The following is a 22,524-nucleotide window of genomic DNA, read 5'->3' as shown; positions in this document are numbered from 1 at the left end:
GTGGACAGTACGGATATACACTGATCGGTGTGTGTGTGTAGAATAGAATGGCTCTCGCTCATGCATTGTGAACACTGCGCTGTCCCTATTCAATTGTGATTGAAGAGGCTCTTTTCATTGGGTGCTATTTTTGTGCTATGTTTGTCACTTTTGTGAGGGGATGGGGGGGGGGGGGGGGCTGGTGTGTGGCTAGGGGCTTCACAAAATATATGTTCTTGTAGCTACATGTAGGGCTGTTTCTCAGTAAATATGCAATTTTTCATAGTGTTATACTGTAGCTGATGCTTCAAATTGTCTGCCTCTTCAAATGGTTTCATTCTGTAATCTACAGTATATTGCTCTATTATCCTAAGGCTGAACTATATAGGCCTGTACATTTTACCCATCTATTAAAAAAAAAACTATGAATCTTGTGTTTTTACATGTGTACGTATTTTTAAAACAAATGAATAAAATTTAATATATGAAAATGTGCAGTATTCAAATGAAAGTTTATGCAGTACATGAGCAACCTGTTAACCTTTTCTTTTTCTCTCTCCCCATCTCTCTCCGTATCTCCCCTCTCTCTGCTTGTCTCTCTCCCTCTCTCTACCTGAAACCCCCCCCCCCATGTAGGATAAGACATTGTACAAGGTGAGATGGAAAGGCTATGGCATAGATGATGACACCTGGGAGCCCAAAGACAATCTCCTCACATGTGAAGACCTAATAGACGAGTATGTCGCCAAGGAAGAGAAGAAAAAGGCAGCCAAGGTATGTAAATACGTGTATAAATTTGTTTTTAGTACCCTTTTCATTATGATGATGATGATGACGATGGTGACGGCGATAATGATGATGATGATGATGGTGATGATGGTGATGAAGATGATGATGATGGTGATGGTGACACTGATGATGATGATGGTGATGATAATTTATAGAAGCAATTTAAATAATTCAAGCTGATAGACAATTTTCTTATCTTTGAAGATCATACAGATGAGTATGTCGCCAAGGAAGAGAAGAAAAGGGGCATCCAAGATAATTCAAACAAATTTGTTATTGGATGGGGTGCAGAACACGAAATTATTTCAACTCTTTCATGTTCATGATCATTATGTAGATGATGATGATTACAACGATGATAACAATGATGAGGATGATAAAGATGATAGTTATCTTATGATGATGATCTGATGACGAAGATGATGAATAATGATTGGTGATGATGATGGTGATGAAGATGATGATGATGATGATGAAGATTATGATGATTACAACGATGATAACAATGATGAGGATGATAAAGATGATAGTTATCTTATGATGATGTGATGACGAATAATGATTAGTGATGATGATGGTGATGAAGATGATGATGATGATGATGAAGATTATGATATGCATGTTGACGAAAATGATGGTGATGATTGTGATAATCATAATTGATAGTAGCAATTTAAATTTCCTCACAAGTATGTGAAGATCTTGTAAACGAGTATGTCGCCAAGGAAGAGAAGAAAAAGGCAGCAAATTTGTTTTTAGATGGGTTGCAGGACACAAACTTATATTCAACCCTTTGTTTTCATGTTGATGATGATGTTGATGATAATAATTTGAAATATATATATGTCCGGTATTAAGATGTATGCTTTCTGTCTTCAAAATTTATTCCCGGAATTAAATGATTGATTTTTCTGTAACTTACAGAAAATTAAAGGCCAGCCCCAAGAGAAAGAAACCAAAGCCAGTTCAGGTAGTAAGGAACGGCAAGCTCCAAAACGGGGCGCCGGGCAGCCTACGAACAAGAAAAAACGGAAACGGTCTCGGTACGAGGAGGAGGTTCCGGCCGCCGAGGAGCAAAGAGACAGAAAGAAAAGCCACAGTACAGATGAGGAAGAGGATGCCGACGACGATGATGATGACGATGATGATGAAAAGGGGGGCGGGGATGAGAGTGGTGGGGAAGAGGGGATGACGATGGATGGGGAGGGGGGTGTGAAAGGGGGAGGGCGACAGCAGAGACGGAAAAGGGGGGCGAAGAGGATGAAGCAGGAGCCAAAGGAAAGCACTGACTCAGAAACTCCAGGAATGTCCACAGGAACTACAAAGGACAGTCAAAGCAAGGGAGGGCAAGAAACAAATGAGGGTGACATTGACAAGGATGGGGAGGGGGCAGAGGAAGTGGAGAGTGGAAAGGAGGGGGAGGGGGAAGAGGGTAAAGGGGAGGAACAGAAGTCAGAGGAGAAGAAGGTTGGGGAGAAGAAGAAGGCAACAGGACAGGTGATGCAGCAGGTGGAATTGGACGAGGAAGCCTTGCTGAAGGATCCGTTCTGGGACCAGCTGGAAAAAGGACTTATTGAAGTTTCTTTCGAAACCGACATGTATTCAAAGGTCAGTGTACCATTAAGTCATTTGAAGAATGTTTGATACAGTGTCAAAAATGTATGAATAGTTATTCAATCTAATGCCGAAGTATTTATTGATGTCTAAATGTTTTGTCTGACTGGTTAATTGTCTTGCACAACAATTGTAAAAAAAAAAATCCATCTTTTCCACCCTGATTAGGTGTAACTTGATGACATTCAGGTTATTCAACTGAAAGATACATTATATACAATATTTAGTTTTCTGCCATTGTAAAAAACTTTGTGTAGTCCCACCAATATAGTTCTTTGTATGGTTTGTAAACAAATGTAAAGAAGACATCAAGGGCGAAAGTTCTTTTGATGTGTACATGTAGGAGACCCATTACGACTTTTGACCCCCCCTAAAAAATGTTAATAGATAAAGCAAAAATAAAGTGGTGTGAACTGTCCTACATGTATAATTCATGGTGGGCTTTTATTTTCTAATTTGAGGTTTTTTTTTAACATCGGACCAGTGACTCTACCTTCGCAAAAATAAGTGCAGAGTATACTTTGATCTATACAGGTGAAAAACAGGAGAGCCGTATTGGATGCCAAACGGGAGGAGAAAGAGAGCAAGGATAAAGAAGATAAAAAGAGCAAGAAGAAGAAGAAAAAGAAAGAGCACAAGAAGGAGAAGAAAGCCAAGAAGGAGAAGAAGAAGAAAGATAAACACAAGAAGACTAAAAAGATGGTGGATCTAGAAGTGAGTGATCTTAGAATGTTCTTATCTTCTCTTTTATAAAGAAACTACAACTCGATGGTTTCACATGCTCAACCAAAAAATTACACGGGGGCGGCGGGCGAATTCGCCCCGGAAAGTCCAAAAAGAGCCCCGGAAAAGGGCTAAAAACATTCACACGAGGGCGACTGCAAAACTCATAATCGCCCCCGTCAACACTGTATATTTCACAGTGGCAAATTGTCCATAGACTGTGTACAACGAATAGACCGTCTCGGCTCAGCGAATCGGAGACCGCTGATTGGCCAATCGCGCAGATCACGTCATGACTACGTGGTCGCCAAAATAATTCCTTCGGACTGCGTGCGAAAGTATCGATAGCGATAACGATATCCGGTCACATTGTCTACGCGGGAAATGGTCTTGGTTCGTGATCGGATCGCTCCAGTATCGATCGAAAATTATCGAGACTCGGCAATTTCATGCATATTCACGCGACGCTCCGAAACCCGGAAATCAATTGACTTTGTACACGTTGCGATAGACTCTACAGACTCCAACGAACACGATGCTATATCAACGCTAATTCGTAAGATTTTGACCGAAAATCAAGAAGTAATCGAAATTCGCTTACCTGTTCGGTATCGGTGAGAAAATAGATCCTCCGAGAATACCTTTCATAATTCATATAAATTATAGGAAAGTGAAATTCTAGGTCGATTTTGGTACGAGGTGATAGAGTATTGCACACTTGTTTTGGTGGAATACTGTGTGGGGCTATGGAAGGCTTGCACTGCGCATGCTTACTATATTTTCATTCATAAATTGGCTCTCGGTAGTGGCTGGATGACGTCATGTAATAAGCAAAATATACACGCCCGCTAGCGTTGAACGCACCACATGTACAGTACATCTTGTTAAAGCAGAGCCTGCAGCAGAGCAGCCCTGCACTGCTGACCAGCATCCCTTCAATGTGGCACACACACACAGACACACACACACACAAACGCAAAAAAGCCGCGAAATAGCTCCAGAAATTGTAGCCCTGGAAAGTGGAAAAAGAGCCCTGGAAAATGAAAAAGTAGCCCTGGAAAATTTTTAAGTTTCTCCAAAAAGAGCCCTGGAAAGAAAAAAAGTAATTTTTTGGTTGGTTTGGACATCTGTATTTTATGTGAAATTTCATTGTTTTGGACAAAAAGGAATTGTATATTTTCTGACTTTTTCTAGGAATTGTTTTGTCTGCATGTATTGTAAATTTCCATTGTTAGAGCTGACAGACTAAAAAAAAAATGAAATGTCTCTGTTCTGTATCTGAAGGCTGTGTATTCCAAGTATATTTCTTCATCCCTTACTCCTACCACCTCATTTTTAATTGACAAAGCAACATTCTCTATACCTTCTTTTAATAGAGGGTTTTACAGTATGTATGTTGCAAGCATTTACACAATGTTAATCAACTGATGGTTTTTCAGTCATGGATATCTAGGAAAGTGTCAAATTTTATTTTTTGTTTCATCCTGGATGTTTTTTTTTTAAATCCACATGAACAATATTTAAATACAAAACACATCAAAGTTCAGGATTTTTGTAAATAATACCTGAATGTTAGCCAATGTCTTTAAAACTCTACCCACCCTGTTTGCCAAAGATGACCATGTTCACCTAACACTATTAAATCGTATCCTTGATTCCTGAACAGATGCTTGGTTCATTAGAGAGTGCCACAAAGCGCACATTGATGATGAGTCCCTCCGCCTTGGACACCTCGGCCAATTCGGCCAACATGTACCGGTCAACAGTGCCCTCAGAACAGATCCTGACCATAGCCCAGCTGGAAGAGAAGTCCAAGGAAGCAGCATCGGTCTCGGGCGGCACGACCCCTTGCAAGCTGGAATCCTTAGACTCAAGCTCCTCCTCGAGTTCAAGTACAATATCTCAAGAGGTCTGTTTCTTTATGTGATTCATCTTATGTAATACATGTACATCAGTTCTGTTCAGCACGTTAATAGGGAGCGTTAGATCTCTTATAGAACAGAATCTCCTGATTTATTTCAAGCAATATTTATCATATTCATTTCATAAGTATATTTTGGTACTAATTATGATTTTATAATAGCCATTCATCCTTATTTCTGATTGATAGCAATGTACCTAGGAACATGTTTTAGCAACTTGTTTTACTATGATGCTGTTGTTCTTTGCAGATCACACCAGAATCACCATCATCAGAAAAACCGACGGATCCACATTCTGCTTTCTTTGGAGACCTGTGTAAGATGAAAACAGAAGCCTTAGATATCAAGGAGGAGACCAGTCAGCTCCAGGACTTTGCCAACATCCTGCCAACTCCGGAAGTTGATGAAGCCGATAGGCAAATCTGTGATGCTGTCTTGACTCCCTTGAGTCCATGCGATGTGGACAGGGGGTTGGAAGACTTGCCGAGCGAAGATCCTAGTTTACAGGAGACCTCTATCTTGAATAGATTAGGAGAAAGTGACTCCAATAGCTCAGTGCAGGCATGTCCAAAGACAAATATCCTGGAAGATGATAAGCCATTGAGCAATCTACCCACACCACCTGAGGTGGACAATCGATCAATGTTCAGTGTGTTACAAAGTGGTAGTGGAAGCGCAGATACTGTTGCAAAACACCAGGATCCATCAAGTACAGCAGGACAATCTGCTCAAAGCAATGTATATAATATGTATCATAGTGAACATAGTAAAGTTGATTATAGAGTGCAAGATGTGAACTTGTTTGGAAACTTAAGACCAGCCATGGGAAATGTGCAAATGGATGTGAACAGTGCAAAGAAAGGAGAATCGGTAGACGCAACGGGGCATGGGATGCAAGGAAAAGCATCCGAACCTTCGCCATCAAACCAGTTTCAGCCTCCCACGCCCCCTGCGTCGCTCTTCTCCTCTTTTTCTTCGGCTGTTCCGAAACCCTCTCCTCTCATGCCTCTGAGTGAGGGAACCCCAAATAGAACTCCAGATCTGAAATCACCCCTGAACTCCCCACTAACACCACATACCCCTAGCACAAGTTTTACACCCCAGGCAACGCCGCAAGGTACCCCTAGTCCAAAATCATACTTGGCAAGCCAGAAGAGCCCTCCATTCCCCAATGCCAGTCCAAGTGGTGGCGGTCGGAATGCCTTTGAAAAGATTCAGACATTTCAACTCTCCTCCGCTCATGGAAGAAACAGTGCCAAAGTACAAAGTCTCAAGGACAAACTGAGCAAATACGTTTCACCGACATCTAGGAAAGAGGATAGTCTGTCCAGTGAGAAAAGCGATATCAGCCACGATCAGCAGCAGCAACAGCTTAACCAGTTACAATCGGGACAGTTGTCAGAGCTGAGTGTTGACACTGGCCTTGCCAACACATACAGGTCATCGGATGTTGCTGGTCAGCCTCAACCTCTGTCTCAGATTGAGAGACAGATCCAGAGAATAGATACGCAGGAAACGGATCGGACTGAAGACAAAGGACTGCCTTTGAGTCATCCTGCACCTGGCACGTTACCTCTGAATCAAGAGAGTGGCATACCAGAACCTCAGAGACAGGATTCCCTTGAAGGTAAACAAATTTACAAACAGTGAAACCTGTACGTAAAGACCACCCCAGGGAGACAAGAAAGTCGTTGTGAACAGTTGGTCTTTATTACAGGTTCCTTTGATACATGTTCTAGTGGTGAAAAGTGTTTGAGGGGAATGAATTTATAGGCTTTATAAACAGGTGGACCTTCTATACAGGTGGTCACTAAAGCGGGTCTGACTGTTGTAATGTTACAATTTAGATATGCTATAACAAGAGTATTAAATATTTCTCTGAACAAGTCCTGTTTTTTCCTGTGGAAAAGATGGCTACTCTGAAACCTGTATGTCAGAGCAGGAAACAATTTTTAGCTCATCCGGCCTGAAGGGCCAGATGAGCTTATGCCATGGAGTGGCGTCCGTCGTCTGTCCTCTGTTGTCTGTCGTCCGTCCACAATTTCAAAATGCTTCTTCTTCGCCATTTCAAGTCCGATTTCAGTTCTGTTTGCTTTATATGATAGCACTAGATGGGGGATTAAATATGCTAATTTATGCACATTTTTCAAAATTCACAAAAAATGCTTCTTCTTCTTTATTTGTTGACCGATTTTGAATTTTTTGCTTCTATCTGGTAGAGGTTCACCAAACTTCTACACAGAATTTTGAAATTTTGACTAGAACAATTTTTATGCTAATTTATGCATATTTTTAAAAATTCATATAAAATGCTTCTTCTTTATGTGTTGACCAATTTTGATTCTTTTATCTTCCATCTGGTAGAACTTCATGAGGTTCACCAAAATTTTACACAGATTTAGAAATTTTCAGTAGAAAATTATTTATGCAAAATTTATTCATAAATCACAGAAAATGCCTCTTCTTTATTTGTTGACCGATTTTGATTTTTTTTCTTCCATCTGGTAGAGCTGCATGAGGTTCACCAAACTTGTACACAAAATTTTGAAATTTTGTCTAGAAAATTATGCTAATTTATGCAAAATTTATTCATAAATCACAAAAAATGTTTTTCTTCTTCATTTGTTGATCAATTTCAATTTTGTTTGCTTTATATGAAAGCTCAAGGTGGTGATACAAAATTTCAACACAGAATTTTGAAACTCATTAAATATGCTAATTTATTTATATATTTTCAAAACTCACAAAAAATACTTATTTTAATATTTGTTGATTGATTTTGATTATTTTTGTTCCATCTGAGAGCTGCATGAGGTTCACGAAGGTTCTACACAGAGTTAAGAAATTTTGACTAGAAAATTATTTATGCTTAATTTATATAAATATGAAATTTATTCATAGATCACAAAAAATGCTTCTATGTCATTTCTTCTTCAATTTCAATTCTATATCCTCAATTTATGTCACCAATATAATTCACTACAGTGTCAACTGGGCTGAAATTAAAATTGTGTTAAATTTTGTTGCGAGATGCTGGATGAGCTCCTCATCATTGATGTGTTAGTTATGTTCTAGAGGCATCTGTTCCTCACATGTAGGCGATTGGTGAATTTTGGTTTTACGTTGTGGTTTATGTATGGATAGCAGGACAGACAAGTATGACACAAAACTTGTAACAGTACTGGTTCAATTTATCAGCTCATGTGCCAGTCAAATTGGAATTGCTATTGTTATAACCTATTCTAGTTCGATGAAGAGTTTTCTTATTGTCAATTCTGCACAAAAATGAAAACAAAATTTGTAATTCAAACAAAATTAGGAGTGACATCATCAACTCTCTTATTTGCATATCACTGTGTTGTGCATGTAGCTGTTTTGTGAATAAGCAAAATTTTGAAATGTCATAACTTTCTTGCTTTACATCCCATTTTTATGAAATTATAATTGTTATGCCCGTTTGATGTTTCTATACTTATTCAAATTGACTTTTTTGCAGGGATAGACTTGCCTTTTAAATTGGACTTCATTTTTACATGTTATTTGCTCCTATTTCACACCTGCAATGTATGTTCCATTTCATTACCAGGACTCCTTGGTAATGGCATTCCTTCATCTAATACAGCACAGGGGATGGGATCTCTTGCAACATATGGTAAGAACTAAATATTATTATTATCATTTTCATCATAATCATCACCATCATTTTCATCATCAGCATCAACAGCATCATCATCATCATAATCATCATCATCATCATCATCATCACCACCATCACCGTCATCATCATCATCATCATCAACTGGGCATCGTGGCTCAGTGGTAGAGCGCCTGCCTTGTGAACGGGAGGTCGTAGGTTCGATCTCTAACCGAGTCATACCAAAGACTTAATATAAAAATGGGACCTTCTGCCTTCTTGCTAGGCACTCGGCATTTAGATTGGAGAAAAATATTAACAACATTATGTTTATATGAAGGGCCCACTAGTAGATTCCTAACTGAAGTGGCTACCCGGGGGTGAATAAAATGTTATTTTTATTTATCATCACCATCATCATCATCATCATCATCATCATAATCATCATCATCATCATCATCATCAACATCATCACCATCATCATCATCAATAATAATATGAAGAAAACAAGGTTTGTCGCCCAAGCAACTATACGATTAGTACATCTTCTCTTTATAATCTAATCCGCCCTTCCAGACGGTCTCCGGCAAGCCATCAAGGGGGGCAACACCCAGGGCGTGGTCCACATGCTCCAGCAGACCGGTCCCCGAGCCCTGGAGGAGGTGGATAACATGGGAACCACGCCCTTGATGCTGGCCTGCACTCTGAACCAGGACGGTATCGTCAAGGCTCTTATCCTTAACGGAGCCATCGTCAACAAGACGCACAAGAACGGCATGACGCCGCTCATGATGGCTGCAGAAAAGGTACAGATACAGGCATTTTTCTTTCCTGCTTGTGACAATCTACTTTATAATATCAAATTGCTAATTTTGAATTTAGTGATCTTATTTTTCAAACGTTCACATTTTCTCATTCCTATTCCGCTCTCTTTCAAATCTAACAGTTCTCTTTCTATCATTTTTCTCCTTCCAGGGGCCCGTTGCATAAAACTTTTTACCTGAGAAAACTCAGGTTGTTTTTACCGAAGTTTTTGCCCTGTGTTAAAGTCAATGGCAGAAATCAGACTAACCTTAGTTTTCAGTTTTTACCAGAGTTTTCTCAGGTAAAAAGTTTTATGCAACAGGCCCCAGATAGTTATATTGTTGAGGTTGGATTCCACTTAAAAGGCTTGAGTTACTTACCAAGAATGCAGCAGTGCTCTATGGTCTTGTAATATATACCCAATAAAATAACAAACAAATTATCCTCTTTACTCTTTCTATCATACCATGAAGTATTAAAGGGATGGTCCGGGCTGAAAGTATTTATAGCTTAATAGATAGAGTAGAATTCACTGAGCAAAATGCCGAAAATTTCATCAAAATCGGATAACAAACATCAAAGTTATTTAATTTTAAACTTTAGCAATATTTTGTGAAAACAGTCGTCATGAATATTCGTTAGGTGGGCTGATGATGTCACATCCCCACTTGTTCTTTTGTATTTTATTATGGGAAATTAGGTTTATTCAAAATTTTTCTACCAAGAACTAAAACAATTGAATTGACAACTGATTAATGCATTAGTTATTAATTGCCGCAACTTATTTCATCATAATGGAGACACATCATTTACACATGTATGAAAAAATGAAACATTTATGATTTCATGTAATAACATAAGAAAAAGTGGAGATGTGACATCATCAGCCCACCTAATGAATATTCATGACGACTGTTTTCACAAAATATTGCTTAACTTTAAACTTCAATAACTTTATTATTTGTTTAATATCCGATTTTGATGAAATTTTCGGCATTTTGCTCAGTGAATTCTACTCTGTGTATTAACCCTAACTAGGCCGGGCTTTTTTGGCTGTTCTGTGGCCGGGGGGGGGTTGATTCAACCCCCCCTGAGATCTCGGCCGCCGATCGCGCGAGCGCCGCAAAAATTTGCATGCTGGTAGTGTGCGATGTAATCTACAAGGCTGTATGGTAAAATTTTCCAAAATAATGAAATTTTATTTTATATGAATTAATTATGCTAATTTATGCATAAATCATACTTTTTGCTCTAATTCACTAAATAAAGCTCCTAGAATGCTAATTTTTGGTAAAAATATTCTTTGTAGCATTCTTAACAATGGCAATTGAAAAAAACTTCGGTTTGGAAATCAATTTCTTATGTATTTTATTGTTTTATGAATTTCTTATGTATTTCTTTGTTTTTCAACCTTTTGTTTTTCTTTGTTTTTTTCACCAGATTTATTGCACAACCTTTTTGAAGCATAATTATGCTAAAATCAATTGCTTTCAGCTGTTTAAAGTAGAAATAATCATATCTTTATAAATAAGATGAGAAAACTCAATTTGCATTGACTTTGTACACAAAATCACGTTTTGGAACAATTTTTGGTCTGACATGCACTTACAAAATGTTGCGTAATTTCGAAACCGCGTACCCGGGCGTCGTAAATTTGGTCTCAAAAGATGCGCGAGACTTAAAAGTATAAACTCTGCGAGTGGCGCGGTCAAAAAAATTTGCGAGGCGGAATGATCGCAGAAAATGTTGAGGGGGGGGTTGATTCAACCCCCCCCCCGGCCATTTTAGGGTTAAGATATAAATATTTTCAGCCCGGACCATCCCTTTAAACAAATAGAGATAACCCCTCAAAGTTTCCGTTTTCTGATCAACATAAATACCAGTTTTTGTAATGACTAAGAAATGAATTCCAACAGGATCCATCGAAATGACCACTAATTAAAGTACTTTTTAAAGCAAATTACATCTAGTTTGCAGATTGTGGCGTCAGTGGCTTCCTGAGTTAAAGTCGAATGAATTCATGATGCCCCAGGATATCATTTAATCTGTTTGTTTTTTCCGTTTTGTTTTCTTCAGGGTTACACATCTACATTAGGTATCTTGTTAGAAGCTGGAGCTTACATCAACTCAACAACGCCAGCTGGGGAATCGGCACTTATGCAGGTAAGCTAGTCATCCCATTAGGTGTTTGGTGTTTAATGCTGGTGTTAGTGTTAATATGAGGAATTCGGATTCTTACAGGTTAATTAATTCATTATTTGGCTTCGGGTAATGGCATGCAATTCCCATTTTCCAAATGTGTGAGAAATTGCATTGTCATGGTTGCTGCATGTTATGCGCAAAACCGAGGAGAACTCACTGTGAATCAACTACTTCCCCAGTTTTTGCCAGTGCTTCTGAAAGTTGGCACCTACATTCGACTTCAGGGAAACACATGCTATTCCCAATTTGTGACAAATGTGAAATTTAAAAAAAGTGTTTTGTGGTGTTTCAAAGTAAAGCAGTAGCCTACATAATGCCGGTGTTAGTGTTCGGCCTAAAATGGGGAATCAGCTCTCATGCAGATTACCCAGTCATTTCATCAAGTATTTAAAACTTGAGTGTTAAATGCTGGTGTTAGTTTTAGGGAAAAAAGCACCATTCATAACACCCAACTTGAAATGAGGCTGGTGTCATTATAACGTGTGGTCCTTAAAAGGCTCTTCTCATTTAAATGATGATGATGATGATCATGGTGATATGATGATGGTGATGATGATGATGATGATAATGATAATAATATAATGAATTATAATGGGCTGACTAATGTAAACAATGAATACATTTAAAAGAAAAAACTAGGCTAGTGTTGAAAAAAGAAGAGTTTTAAGTGAGGATTTGAACATTTCAACAGAGGGAGCATTTTGAATGTGGGTTGGGAGCTCGTTCCACAGGGCATAGGCAGCAACAGAGAACGCACGATCACCGTATCATAAAGCTGTTCGTAAGTTAAGAGCGACCTTAAGAACGACTGGTGATCCTTTCTTACGCGCTAAACCATCGCCCATGGTGTATACCATTTACCAAAAGAAAGGATCACCAGTCGTTCTTATCTTACGAACAGCTTTATGAAACACCCACCTGGTCTTTGTGTGAGGGCTGTGTTATATGAAAAAGATGAGCGGAGGGATCCGGCTGAAGAAGAGGAGCGAAGGGAGACTAGGTCTTGGAGCTACTTGGGTGCCACATCATGATCAATTTTGTAAACAAGACAGAGAATTCAATCTTTACACAGTCAAGAAATATTAGATAACTTATTGTTTTACTTATGACCTTCTTGAATATTAGTAATATTTGTTAAACTTTTGTATTGACCCAGGCTTGTCGGAGAGGTCATAAAGACGTGGTAAGGCTGTTACTAGAGTATGGAGCCAATTGGATGGTGACAGCCAGAGATGGGTCGTCGGCACTGGGATTTGCTATGCATCATAGCCATCGGAGTGTCCAAGACATGCTCCATGCACATGTACAGAGGTAATTTAATTGTTTCATCTTTATTAGTGGAAAGAAGTTTCACATTTAACCCAGGTCCATGGCACAAAATAATAACTATATACTTGTGCAATAATCAGGTGTAATACATTAGCCTGCTAATGAATGCAAATTATTGCTTGACATAGTGGCTCAGTGGTAGAGTGCCCGGCTCATGAAGGGTAGGTTTGTAGGTTCAAGACTTTAAAAATAATACCTTCTTCCTTCTTTATTTGCACCCACTTTAGAATGGAGAAGGGTATATAATAATAACATTAACAGCAGGGCCTGCTGCGAGAACAATTTATAAGAGCTGAATTGGCTACCTTTGGTAAAGAAAATGGATACCGGGATCCTAATCGAATGATTGGCTGACAGCCTATCATGTGACATGCATCATTTCTACTGTTACATGGACCCCAAATTATGCAACATTTAAAACAGCCCTATTCTCAAAATCACTTTGACGTTCTTGCCTCATACTATCCACAGATTGTGCTGTAAGTTAGAAGAAACGGCAAGCCAGTTCCTGTACGGCACAGCGAGACTCCTAAAGTCTGTCTTTCCGCTGCACTGCTACAGACTAAGGGAAGCCACGGAACATCTAGCACTTGTCTCATTCGATGCCAATAACTACTACTGCTACCAAGGTACCGTATATATGCATTTCTCAATTACCAATACCTCCTTTTAAGAGAGGAAACTTTTGCATCAGTAAAGAATAATAAAATACATTAAAAAATATGATTTTGGTACCGGAATTTCTTTCAAGTACAATTTTTATGAATGCTATAAAGAATATCTACACACAAAATAAGCATTTCTGAAACCTGTAGCATTAAACTTTTGCCATTAAAAAAACCCCTGGTAAGTAAACAAAAACTTTGGCAAACAAAATTATGCGATTGACACTTAACACATTGATTAACATTGGAAAAAATTGCCAGAGTTTTTTTCTACTTTGCAACAGGCCCCAGGAGCTTTATTTAGTGAATAAGAGCAAAAATCGTGGTTATATTTCATATAATATACAAATATATCAGGCCTTGAGATATAGTAAACAAATATATCAGGCTTTGAGAAAGTATAGCGGGAATTATTTATCCAAGGTTGGTCTGGCAATTACTGTTTTCGGCCTTGGGGAAAAAAATTGCCAGTCCAATCAAGGATTAATAGTTTCCACTCTGCTTTGAAAGGAAACGCCTGATATATTGGTGTTATATTACTTCTTTAAGTTACTCTATGTGTAATCCTTGTAGATGTGTAACCAATCTGGACTGATTCTAACATTAGACCTCACGCCTAACCTAATGCTAACCAGTTTCTGGGTAATGTAATGTGCTCATGGCTTCTACCTGACTCCATTTCGTGAAATGTTCGCTGTGCTGCTGCAGTTTCATGCAAGATGTAATTTGCAATGCGCAGGCTAACTTATTTATATCGGATCTTGACCCACCTTGTTAGGTATGCTTATTCAGAATTTAATTGTCCTGTACAGAGTTGCGGAATAAAGCGACTCAAAACTCTTGATGATCAAGAGTTGGCCGTCATGGAATCGTGTTTTCTGCATGATAAATAATAAAGTAGACCCAATACACATTGACTTTACAGTTATCTGTAAATTGTTTGTAAGTAATTATAATGTTCTGCGCTTGCATTGTTTTGGCGGATGTTCGGTATGGATCCAGATCCGGTCGGTCAGGGTGCATGCGCAGTTCTCCCCATGAACATAACATATACATGACTACAAATTTGGTGAAATTTACCTATGCAACTGCGTAGACATCGTCATTCTCTAGCTTCATGCAAATTTTCATTGTGATCGCTCAAGATCTTGGCCGGGGGGGGGGGGGCAGCAATATGGTCCTCCAGGACTGATGAGAATCAGAATACCCTGGGACTATTAGGGTTAAACATATTGGCCCGTATTCTGATAGCAGGTTTAACTTGAACTCAGGTTTAAAGTTGTAGTTTAAGTATGGGAAACCAAAAGTATCAACATTTTTATAAAGTTGTATGTTTCTTATGTTTACTGTGCTCTTTCCTGATTCGTCGATGGTGAAGACAATCATCTATTTATACTTGCTAGACAATTATGAATGATTTGAGAGCCAAATGAGCTGAAGTATGCTATCTCTACTGTTAGTGATTTATGTAACAATTGGCTATTCATACTTAAACCACAACTTTAAACCTGAGTTTAAGTTAAACCTGCTATCAGAATACGGGCCATTTTGAATCATTCTGCTTGTGCTCTAGAATGATCATGCAGTCACTTGTTATCTTTGAAACAGTCAAAATGCTCTCGACATCACCGAGCATGTGTCAGAACTGTTCCAAAAGTAGCATGTGTGTGTAATTCTTACTGTGTATTATTTGTATACTATTGCATTCTTTCTTTTTTTGTAGGTAGTGATATAGTTTTATTATTGCATTCTATCTTTGTTTGTAGCTAATATTATATTTTACCATAATTGCTTCCTTACTCTGTAGGTGGTGATATATTATACAGATATTGCCTACCTAGAGTTTGAATATAACATTTATTCTCCCCGACGGAGTTATATTTTTCCCAAGGGATCATATTTTGCCCGAAGCGCGCAGCGCTGAGGGAAAATATAGCTTCGGAGGGGAGTTGAAATGTTATTTATTAAAATGATAGACCAGGCAATATGTTATATTATATAGTCTATGTGGATTCGCCATCAGAGATTGCCTTCATCATCTGGCTCCAACCCGAAATTCTTGCTACAGCTCTGATCCGTCTACGTCATAATAGGGAAAAATTTGGAAAATACATCAAGCGCATTCTTCATGCAATCGACGCGTTAACACTAGCGCGTACATCAAATAAACTACCTGATTACGCAACTTGTAAGCAGCGAGTGACGTCACCTTAGTGAATATAACGCCGCAATTGACAATACAACGCAGTTATATTCACTGAGGTGACGTCAAAACCTAGAATATAACAAATGCGATCCTCGCAGCTATGATCACGTGATGGCGTATTGACCTATCACTGATTCGAATCTACATAAGCTATGTAATATTTTCTACTATTGCATCCTTCCTTTGTTTGCTCCGTTTTACTATTGCATCACACTTCGTAATTCCGAAGGTTCGTAATTCCGAAACACGTAACTTGCCTATACCTCGATGTTCGTTAATCCGAAAAAGTAAAAGGGTTCGTTAATCCGAACATTTGTGGCGTTATTCCGAAGGTTCGTTAATCCGAAAACAAAATAAGGTTCGTTGTTCCGAAGGTTCGTTAGTCCGAAAACGAAATAAGGTTCGTTAATCATTTCGTTTTCGGACTAACAAACCTTCGGAATTTCGAACCTCATTTTGTTTTCGGATTAACGAACCTTCGGAATTACGAACCTCACTTCGTTTTCGGACTAACGAACCTTCGGAATTACAAACCTTCGGTAATACGAACCTTCGGTATAACGAACCTCGGGAATATCCGAACCTTCGGAATAACGAAGCTTCGGAATAACGAATGTATGTTCTTTTTTGTACATAGGTAGTGATATATACTTACTATTGCACTCTTTCTTTGTATGTAGGTAGTGGTATGCTACTATTTCTTGCCCAAGCCACCCTTGGCCCTGGATGGAGTATCAGCTGTAAGCTCTCCGGATCCAGTTACATCAAACAAGTCCTACTTAATGGAAGAAATCTACCTCAATTAACTCAGGTATGTGTCCTCTATCAACATTTGTACCCCTTTCATAAACCCAATTATGCGGCTAATAGCAGCATAATTTGGTCGTAAAATCGGAGGAGGACCAGAGTTATCCACATTATTTTGATGCTGCAATTATCCGCATAGTAGCGGCACCGGGACCAGATTTTGACTTTATGAACGCATATTCAAATAATGCGGATAATTGCCATGGTGCGGTCACAAGGTCACCCTTTTCCAACAAAACCGCATCGGAGGGGGCGTGTGCAGTTGTCATGACGATTATCCATCTTTTTCAGGACGGGCGCTCGTAAAAATAGTGCGTATTATTTTTGGAGTTTGTGAACGCAATTTTTAATGAATTATCCGCATTACTCTTAGGCGGCTAATTGGAGGATGGGTTTATGAAAGGGGTATTGGTTGTATACATTGATGCTTTATTACCTTTGTCCAAAGGGCCTGTCACATTCTTCTGTGCAAGCCATGCGAATAACTATTTTTACTTCCCGTGTTGACAGTATCTTACACGAATCGTGCACGCAGTCGCCTGCTTGAGCACAGGCAAATCTGATTTTCCTGCAGAAAAGTTATGAACATGATGAAAACTTTGTTATTCAGTGATTTTCGCTTACAAGATTGCTTTGATCCAATCTGATGCAAGGATTTCAGTAGCTTATTACCAATCGCCATTTGATTCATGAAATGCTCTTTTTTTCCTTTCAGGTTGTTTGAAATATTTTGTGCTGATTTTTTTTTAATCTCGGACAATTTTAATGAACTATTCATTTGCATGTCTTTCTGTATGTTTTATTTAATTTTTCTTTATCTAGGGAAGCAATTTTGTGCTATCCTATACTCCTAGAAGTGGGCAGAATGTTTTAACAATCTCAACAGTTCCTGATCCATATACCAATGTAAGTTATCCTTTCCTTTGATTCCTAATGTTTATTTTTTTAATGTTTTAGTTGGCAATGTGAACATGGCAATTTCATTAGATAATTAATTTTGATTTTTTGACCCCATTTTCTCCATTCTTACCGTGTTACATGAATCGCCTAAACCACTGTAATTTGAGAACATTAAAAATGTTGAATTGAACAGAAAAACAGTGACAATTAATTCCAGGAAATAAATGTACTCATGTACAGTACATGTGGTTGAATGTATATTTTTTTGTGAAATTACCCATCTATTTTATACCAAAACGATTGAGCATATAGGTGGTATTTTTTCCAAGCAATTAGGATGCACTTGCCCACATGTGTCAATCTGTGTTGGTTATTTTCAGGGTACCTGGGTTTCAGTCGAGGTACTCTTTTTTTTAAGGCATAGTATGTAGAGCTTAACTATAAAGGTCCATTAACCCTAAAAAAAACTGGGCTATTACAACTCCTGATTCAGCCCCCCCCCATGATCTTGGTCGTCAATCGCATGATCACAACAAAAATCGGCACGTGCGTTGCCCATGGTATAATCTGGAAAATATTTAGATCAAATTCTTCGAAAAATCTCATTTCTAATAGAATATGCTAATTTATGCCTAAAATCAAGTGTTGCTGTAATTAACTAAATAATGCCCCTTAAATGCTATTTTTTGTTCACAGACTATTTGTAGGATTCTTATCAATTGTACTTCAAAAACATTTCAATATCACATTTCTTTTCTTATGTTTTATTGTTTTTTAACTTATGTATTTCTGAATCACCCCCAGTCTTATTAGGGTTAACAATCATGATTTTGAGCATTTAACTGTAATACCTCAGCATCGGTATGTAAACCAGAATATAACCTTTCTTTTATTCATATATCAGACTCTCTTGCTTGTTGGAGCCTACACAGTCCAGATTGGAACCCACCCCACTGCCATGCACTAGACTCCATCAGCCAGCTGTTCCTTTCCTAATCACTGCCACAGGCTACACTAGTTTTTGAAGGGCTGTCCATCCTCACAACCTGCTAAACCACTGTCATACCAAGCCTATGTGTCTTAATGTGGTAGCTATATATAGAGAGAACTATTTATCGTGTCTGTATGAGGTGTGTCTGGTTCAATAAACTATGTCATAGTTTCATCCTGTTTTTTTCAAAGGTTGTCGGCTGTCAGGCAAGGCTTTTGTGAATGATGGAAAGTTTGTATGATTGAAGGAAAGGCAAGACCGTTTAATTTGAAGTTGATATACATCAAGCACTCATATACATGTGATTTTGATCTAATATGACTGGGGCATACATAGATTCAACACGATTATTTGTTATATAAGTACCATACTAGATCTAGAACTCAAGTTGTCATTGAAAATTACTATTTCTTTCAGGAAATGTTCTGAAGCATTACACTTTATAGACAACGTGATAGGACGGTACACTTGTAGGGGGCAAAAACCAATGGAGGATTTACATCACCTTGTTCGCCAAGTTGACTTTTGCGGCTCTGATTGTACTTAACTGTTATGATTTGGGTTATTAGTGCCTGTGCATACAGATTACCTGCAGGTTGAAATGAATGATTATTCAATCGTGATGTGACGGGGCTCAGCAGTATGTGAATGTACGAGGTCTTAGGATAAAAGCAGCTTTCATTTGTGTAGCCTTGTGAAAATGAAAGCAAGGCTACAAAAATTCAGATTCATTTAAGGGGGATGTTCACCCTGACAACAAGTTTATTGTAAAAATAGCAGAAAAAATAATCAAAAATATTGCCGAAGGTTAGAGATAAAACCATCAAAGAATTAAAAAGTTATTTGAATTTTGATTATATGATTTACGACGTCATATGCGAGCAGCATTTCTACATAGCGAATGGTGGAAAATCAACGAAATGTCATATTCTCTGAAAGTTGAAAATGGTTTTTACTGTTTTGTATATCAATAGACAAATCATTTCACACCCAATCATGAAAAGAAAAGAAAAATAAGTCACCAGGAACCATTAAAAAAATAAAATTTATGTATTTTATATTACATAACAAATGTGACACCTGCTCGTTTATGATGTCACAAATCCAAAACTTAAACTTCTAATAACTTAATCTTTAACGGATTTTCCTCAAACCTTCACCAATATTTTTTATCTTTTTTATTCCTGCTACTTTTATAACAAACTTCTTCCAGGTGAATTACCCCTTTAAAGCATGGACAAACTACCAACATTGAACATGACTCATGTTATCATGTAGTGAAATCATAACACCCGAGTCTGTAATGACACCTACAGGAGTTGTCTTAATATCATGAAATTAATTTGTCATTTATCAGCATTAAAAGTGGGATTTGCCTCTGTCAGCACATTTGAACACAATGGAAAATAATGTTGAGCTTTGTCACATCATGTGCCCATTTCAAAAAGACTTGTTACATTAAAATACCAAATGAACAATTTCTATAACAAGTTTGCTCTTAGCCAATCAAATTGAATGATTTCAGTAGCTTTAAACTGTATTGCAAGTTTGTTATTATAGCAAGTTTTATGAAACCAGTTCTTGAACAAGGATTGAAAGAACCATCCAAGCTTTTAGACTACTAGTTTGACATGAAAGGTAATAAGACATTTGTGCATGAAATTCGAGTGGTTTTCACAGAAAATTAGCATCTAGTCAAGTTACGCACGTGGGTAATTTTGATGAGTAAAATCGTTGGAATATGGTAGTTTATCTCCTCATTAGAGGTGAGTCATGTGGGATGATTGCAATGAAGTCAAATCATTGTGCCAATTTAAAGAACAGCATTAGGTATTAGTGATCAGATAGACTTTGAATAGATGTAATGTAGACTTTCGGTGTCATGGTGCTAATTTGAGGATTCTGCATTAGACATTTAGTGATCAGAGTAGTGAAGAGGAGAATATCTCTTTTTGTGAAAACAATACAGCAGTGAAATGAGGACATTTGAAGCCATGATGCCAATTTGAAGATCGTGCATTTGATATTTAGTTATCAGAGCATTCAATTGGCAATACCTGCTTGGAAAAAAAAGTGGAATGACTATGAGGGATGGTGTTTTTAGTCATAGTGCCAATTTGAGGATTCTGCATTAGGAATAAGTGATCAGGTCAGAGTAGAGTAGAAAAAAAAATCAACTCTTGGATGTGCAAGCCGGGACAATTCCCTGGAGAGTTTGAATATGTTTGAAAATGCGTTGTTATGCTGATGCTGTACATTTTGGTAAATATTGGTATATGAAAGGTTGTTTTTAAATAGTGCAATTGGATAATGTTTGGACAACTCACTATGTGTGCATAGAAGAAACGGAGGAAGTTCCTTGGGGAAGGTTCTTCGATGAAAAAAATTGATGAAAATCCAAGGAAAAAACACAGGAAGATGAAAACAAAAATTGCATATTTTAATTTCCTCATTTTCAGTGAGGAGGAAGGTGGATGAAAATCCGGATGAAAAGCCAAGTGAAAATGCATTGTGGGATACATGGTTGGCTTGGTCGTCATCCATAAATTCAATCCGGAAGAATACATGTCTATATTTTAATGGGGCTGTATGGATTTGCATTTTCAATTCCGGGCATTAATGGTGTCATGATCAAAGGAAGAATGGCTCTACATTTAATATTTAGCTAAGATTTAATCATCAATATCAGACTCCTAGTTTTTTTAAGTTAACAGAATATAAAAAGTCTTTCTTAATTCTGGTTATTTTCAACACAACTTGAATAATACCATGTAATCTATAATTGAGGTACAAATAATTTTCTCCGGAGTTTTCACCAACCTCCATTTTTATATTTTAATACATGGGAATTATCTATAAGTCTTGTACAGTAACTACCCATTCAAATATATCAGGAAAATTTTTCTTAAAAAAGAAACACACACCCACAAAAAAGCAATGCTAAGCAGATAAAATTCAGTTTGTGTTGTGGGGTTGTGCAGGCCTTCCATGTTTGTGACGAAAAGAAATACTGCAACTGATTTGAAAGAGACTTGAGGAAGGATTATAGTATGCAAGAAATAATTGCTGTCAATTGGACAAAAAATGAATAAGATCTAAAACTTAGAGATACACTTCTTTTACAGAGTCTGCTTGATGGGGAAGGGGGGGGGGGTTGAAAATTTATACCAAGGAAGGATTCTGTACTTAAAGGAGATGATTTTTGTTGAGAGCATATCATCGTAATAAAAGGGAAAAGTGGAGAGATAAAGAGTTATATATGAAGATATATAAATAAATAGATATCTATATATGTGTATATGAAGATAACATAGTATCTAGTCTTTAACAAATGATGATGGAGGTCAACAAGGAGACACAAAGAGAAATGTTTTGAGAGTTTTAACTGTACAGCAAGAAAGTTATTGTATATTGGTTTACTTGGTATAGAGGAGAACGTGTTGATATTTTGCATAATTGTGAGAACGCTTTAATAAAAAACAAACTGCATTGTGTTTCGTTGTGAGTGTAGATGTGGAGAGTGGATTTGTGCGAGTGCGTTGCAAAGCATTATGGGTAATTTCAAGTGCGGTGTTAGTGTTAATGTTAAGGGTGTACAGTCTGCTGAACTTGAGTATTAACACTGAATGTGGACTTACAAGGTTAACACCAATTGATGGTGCAACGCTTGGTGACACCAATATCAGCGCATTGGGACATTGTGTCTGTTGATGTTGACAGTGCTACCTTAACACCAACTAGCTTAACACTAAACTTGAAATCATCCAGTGTTCTTCATATGAGTAGTAGTATTATTGTTCTTAGCCTTTGACATGTAGCCTGGTATCAGTAATAACAAAAAGCAAAGTGAGTTTCAGGGTTAATCCAGTGTTCACAGATGACTTTTATAATGTCTGAAGTCTTGAACAGGAAGAATTTGTGTTAAGGTAGCTTTAAATATCCAAACAATGGGACAAAAT

General features: G+C 37.8%; 1 protein-coding gene across 2 annotated transcripts; it reads left to right on the top strand.

The window, feature by feature from the left end:
* Positions 1–614: 614 nt before the first annotated feature.
* Positions 615–21,644, top strand: LOC129258875 (uncharacterized). 2 transcript variants are annotated; one of them, XM_064098578.1, is made up of 14 exons: positions 615–753; positions 1,693–1,927; positions 2,155–2,376; positions 2,917–3,096; positions 4,772–5,014; positions 5,277–6,654; positions 8,614–8,679; positions 9,238–9,467; positions 11,542–11,628; positions 12,824–12,978; positions 13,468–13,625; positions 16,548–16,678; positions 17,497–17,580; positions 18,479–21,644. In XM_064098578.1, the coding sequence occupies exons 1-14, from the start codon at positions 719–721 to the stop codon at positions 18,539–18,541; spliced, it is 3,267 nt and encodes a 1,088-aa protein (XP_063954648.1). In that variant the 5' UTR covers positions 615–718; the 3' UTR covers positions 18,542–21,644. The 2 variants fall into 2 exon arrangements, with proteins under 2 accessions (XP_063954648.1, XP_063954649.1); XM_064098579.1 differs by having other exon boundaries at positions 621–753; positions 1,693–2,376.
* The last annotated feature ends 880 nt before the right edge of the window (positions 21,645–22,524 follow it).

Source organism: Lytechinus pictus, chromosome 4 (genome assembly GCF_037042905.1).
Source record: "Lytechinus pictus isolate F3 Inbred chromosome 4, Lp3.0, whole genome shotgun sequence".
Taxonomy (NCBI): Eukaryota; Metazoa; Echinodermata; class Echinoidea; order Temnopleuroida; family Toxopneustidae; genus Lytechinus; species Lytechinus pictus.
The sequence above is the reverse complement of the archived record's forward strand: the minus strand, read 5'-3'. Positions and strand labels throughout refer to the sequence as shown.

Excerpts from the sequence above, each read along its gene's own strand:
- LOC129258875 (XM_064098578.1), top strand. The coding sequence starts at position 719 with ATGTCGCCAAGGAAGAGAAGAAAAAGGCAGCCAAG. Across the intron at positions 1,928-2,154 it reads CGATGATGATGAAAAGGGGG|GGGGCAGAGGAAGTGGAGAG; the intron begins GCGGGGATGAGA and ends AAGGATGGGGAG. Across the intron at positions 17,581-18,478 it reads TTCCTGATCCATATACCAAT|ACTCTCTTGCTTGTTGGAGC; the intron begins GTAAGTTATCCT and ends TTCATATATCAG.